We start from the raw sequence: 3,113 nt of genomic DNA on the forward strand, positions 1-3,113 counted from the left end.
CCTTTTGTTCTAGACTCTCCCAGCCGCGGCGGCCGGGGTGGGGGAGGTGGACGGGGAGGGGCTGGCCCGGCGGGGTCCGGGCTGGAGACCAGGCGAGCCCAGCCCGGTGCGAGCAAGCCTGGTGCTGGGTGACCCTGGCCCGCCGGTGCTGCTTTAGGCCTCAGTTTCCCCGCTGTATAGTGGGCGTCCAAAACCTTAGGCCTGGTGAGCTTCTGAGAGGAGTCGTGTTTCATTCCTCCTGATCCCTACCTCCACCTTTGGAAGGCGCACCCTGTGGGGTCTCGTTAGTAGCCTGACCTCTGACCTTTGCTGGCCTGTAACAGGTGGTCCCACCCACCAGCAAGTTCCTCCACCCCTCAGAACCTCAAATGATCCATCTGGAAGATGGCACAATAGCGCCTGTGAGGAAAGGGATAGTAAACCGTGTCCTGTGACACTGAGGCACATGGCAGGGGCTGGCCAGCTGAGTAGAACCATAGACAATTTATAGATGGGGAAACTGAAAGAGGGGCCAGACTTTTCATACCAGCAGGCAAGTGGAGGAGTCAGGAGGCCCTGACTGGTGGTGGTAGTGGGGTGTCTGAGTGGGACACTGGGATTCCAGGGAGTACCCTAGTCAGGGTTCAACAAACTGGCTCCTCAGGACCTCTCGGGCCAGCCACCTGAGGCATGAAGGAGAGGAGGTGAGAATCAAAGGACTAGATGATGTCCACATTCTGGAAGGAGTCCTCCAGTCTCATCCCTGTTCCCCATCCTGCTGCATATCCTCTGCGATGACAAAGGGCCTCACCACCCACCAGGCAATCTGCACCAAGATCCAGCCATGGCTCCCAGCCTGGCAGGCAGGGCCCTGAGCTGCTGGGGGTGAGACAGTAGGCACCAGCCTGGGCCAAGAAAGGGAAGAGGGCCTCTATAGCTTCTTCAGGAAGACTCCACAGAGACTCCCAGAGGACCAGGAGGAGCAAGACAACAGATTTTTATTATGTAGACTGTTTTACGTAGGCAATTGTTTTCTCTAACATGGCTCACTCTCTAGAAAGTAGGCATTTTATTTTTTAGAGCCAGGTTCTTACCCTGTTGCCCAGACTGGAGTGCAGTGGTCTGATCACAGCTCACGGCAGCCTCAAACTCTCCTCCTGTCTCAGCCTCCTGAGTAGCTGGGAATACAGGCATGTACTACCATGCCTGGTTAATTTTTTAGTTTGTGTATAGACACGGCTCTTGCTATGTTGTCTCCAATTCCTGGCCCCAAGTGATCCTCCCACCTCTGCCTCCCCAAGTACTGGGATTACAGGCACACACCACCTTGCCTGGCATTTTAATGCCTATTTCAGCCTCATCTTGGCAGTATCGGCCAATAAATCATAATTTTTATGAGCTATTTACACATTTTTCTGATAGATATGAAAATCCATAAATATTTAAATGAAAGTATTCATTTGTGTAATCCCCTCAAATGGTCTTGAGTTCCTCCAAGGTGCACGACCATGCCTTGTGGAACCTGCAGTCCACCAGCCATGGGAGCTAAAGTAACAACTACCCCCAGTTTAGGCCTGGAGGGCCACTATGACAAGCCAAGAGTGCACTCAGCAAGGTTTGCTGGTCACGAGATGTCTTCCTGCAGGAGGAAGACACTGATAAGCCTAGAAGAATGGTTCAGTTTGGTAAGCGGGAACCAGGTGGGCAGAGACTGCATGAGCAGAGGAGCAGCTGGACCAGGCCTGTTGTGTCTGTGAGGAGACAATGGTCTACCCTTCACTTTTTACCCCATTGAGAGGCCCACCCTCGAGGTGGGTGGTCTCCTCCACTTCAGAGAGGAGAAGACTGAAGACAGGGGTCAGGGGAGGACTCTGCTTCACAGGCTAGCTGAAAGTATTAAAGTGTGGCAGGAACACAGGCTGCACCTGACTTACATGTATAACATGCATGGCTGGGAATAGCCCACACACACCTGAGTGTGCCAGGCAGGGCCAGACAACCCCTGCTTTTCCCCTGGCCTTCACCCTCCTCACAGAGGGGCCTCCTCTTTAGCTTGGTGACCAACACCCTCGTCCCCGTACCAGAAGCTTTTTTCTTAGTGATTGCACCCTTCCCACAATCTTAGTGCCAGATCATGAAGAAGGGCCCTGCCCTGCTCCTACCTGGGGCCATAATATGACCACTGCAAAGTCCCCCAGAAAAGATCATAAGAATCTTGAGTTCCTGAAGGGCAGGAGAGCGCTCTAAATTGGGGCCTCAGTCTCGCCTTGGCCTGTAACCAAGGTGCAAAAATCGCAAAGCAGCTAGATTCAAACCCAAGTCACACAAACGCCTCCCGTGGCTCAGGAGCTGGAGTTTGGGATGGACACGCCGCTTGAATGTCGCATAAAATAAAAACTGTCAGCGTCCGGTGCTGCTCCCGCAGGGCCAGGGAGCAAGACGGGGTGGGTCCCGGTGGTCTACTTGGGTTGAGGGCCGCAGGGAGACTTGTCGCATCCCCCGCGGACGCGGCCCGAAGCTGCCGGCGCCTGCAGCGCATGTTGGCTGGGAAAGGGTCGGAGAGGAGTCTGGACGCCTCCTAGCGGGGGCTCTGGAACCGGTCGCCCTTCCCCGCTCTAGGACACCGGGGACTCTGAGGCCACGCGCCGGTCAGCAAACCCTGTCTGGTGGGAGGAGGCGGGGAGCGGAGCCAGACCTGACGCCTCGCGACTCCTCCCCGGCTAACCCGGCCCGCCTCCTCCCTGTTTCCTCTCCTTTTCAGGGTCCGCAGCACCCCAACTCCGATCCCTGCGCAGCTTCTAACAGAGGGGCCTGGCCCTGTCCGGCCCCCGCTTGAAACCTAGGCGCTTTGCGGCATTGGCTCATGTCCCCAGGGATTGCTAGAAGGGAGAGGTCGGGGAGACAGGGGACGAGGGCGGGCTTGGGGTGAGTGCCGCCTCCCGCTGGCGGCGTGTCCCAGAGGCCCCGCCCCCAGTCCCCGCCTTTTTGCTCCCGGCGGTGGCACAAGCTGCGGACTTTGTCCTAACAACTGAACCGCCGTGCCTGTCACCATCGCCTTATATCCACCTGGACTATTGTTTTAAATCCTGACTCTTAGGATCACACGATGATACACCTGGTGCCTCAAAGATAAT

At 56.2% G+C, this 3,113-nt stretch overlaps 1 protein-coding gene across 1 annotated transcript in view; it reads right to left on the reverse strand.

The window, feature by feature from the left end:
- Positions 1-2,518, reverse strand: part of MMP11 (matrix metallopeptidase 11) — a 13,296-nt gene extending 10,778 nt beyond the window's left edge. Inside the window, exon 1 of the mRNA XM_021716793.1 lies at positions 2,378-2,518. Within this exon, the coding sequence (XP_021572468.1) occupies positions 2,378-2,518 (141 nt within the window). The remainder of the gene's footprint in view (positions 1-2,377) is intronic.
- Positions 2,519-3,113: the final 595 nt, after the last annotated feature.

The sequence above is a fragment of the Carlito syrichta genome, unplaced genomic scaffold, assembly GCF_000164805.1.
Source record: "Carlito syrichta isolate Samal-C Ts95f unplaced genomic scaffold, Tarsius_syrichta-2.0.1 Scaffold308940, whole genome shotgun sequence".
Lineage (NCBI taxonomy): Eukaryota > Metazoa > Chordata > Mammalia > Primates > Tarsiidae > Carlito > Carlito syrichta.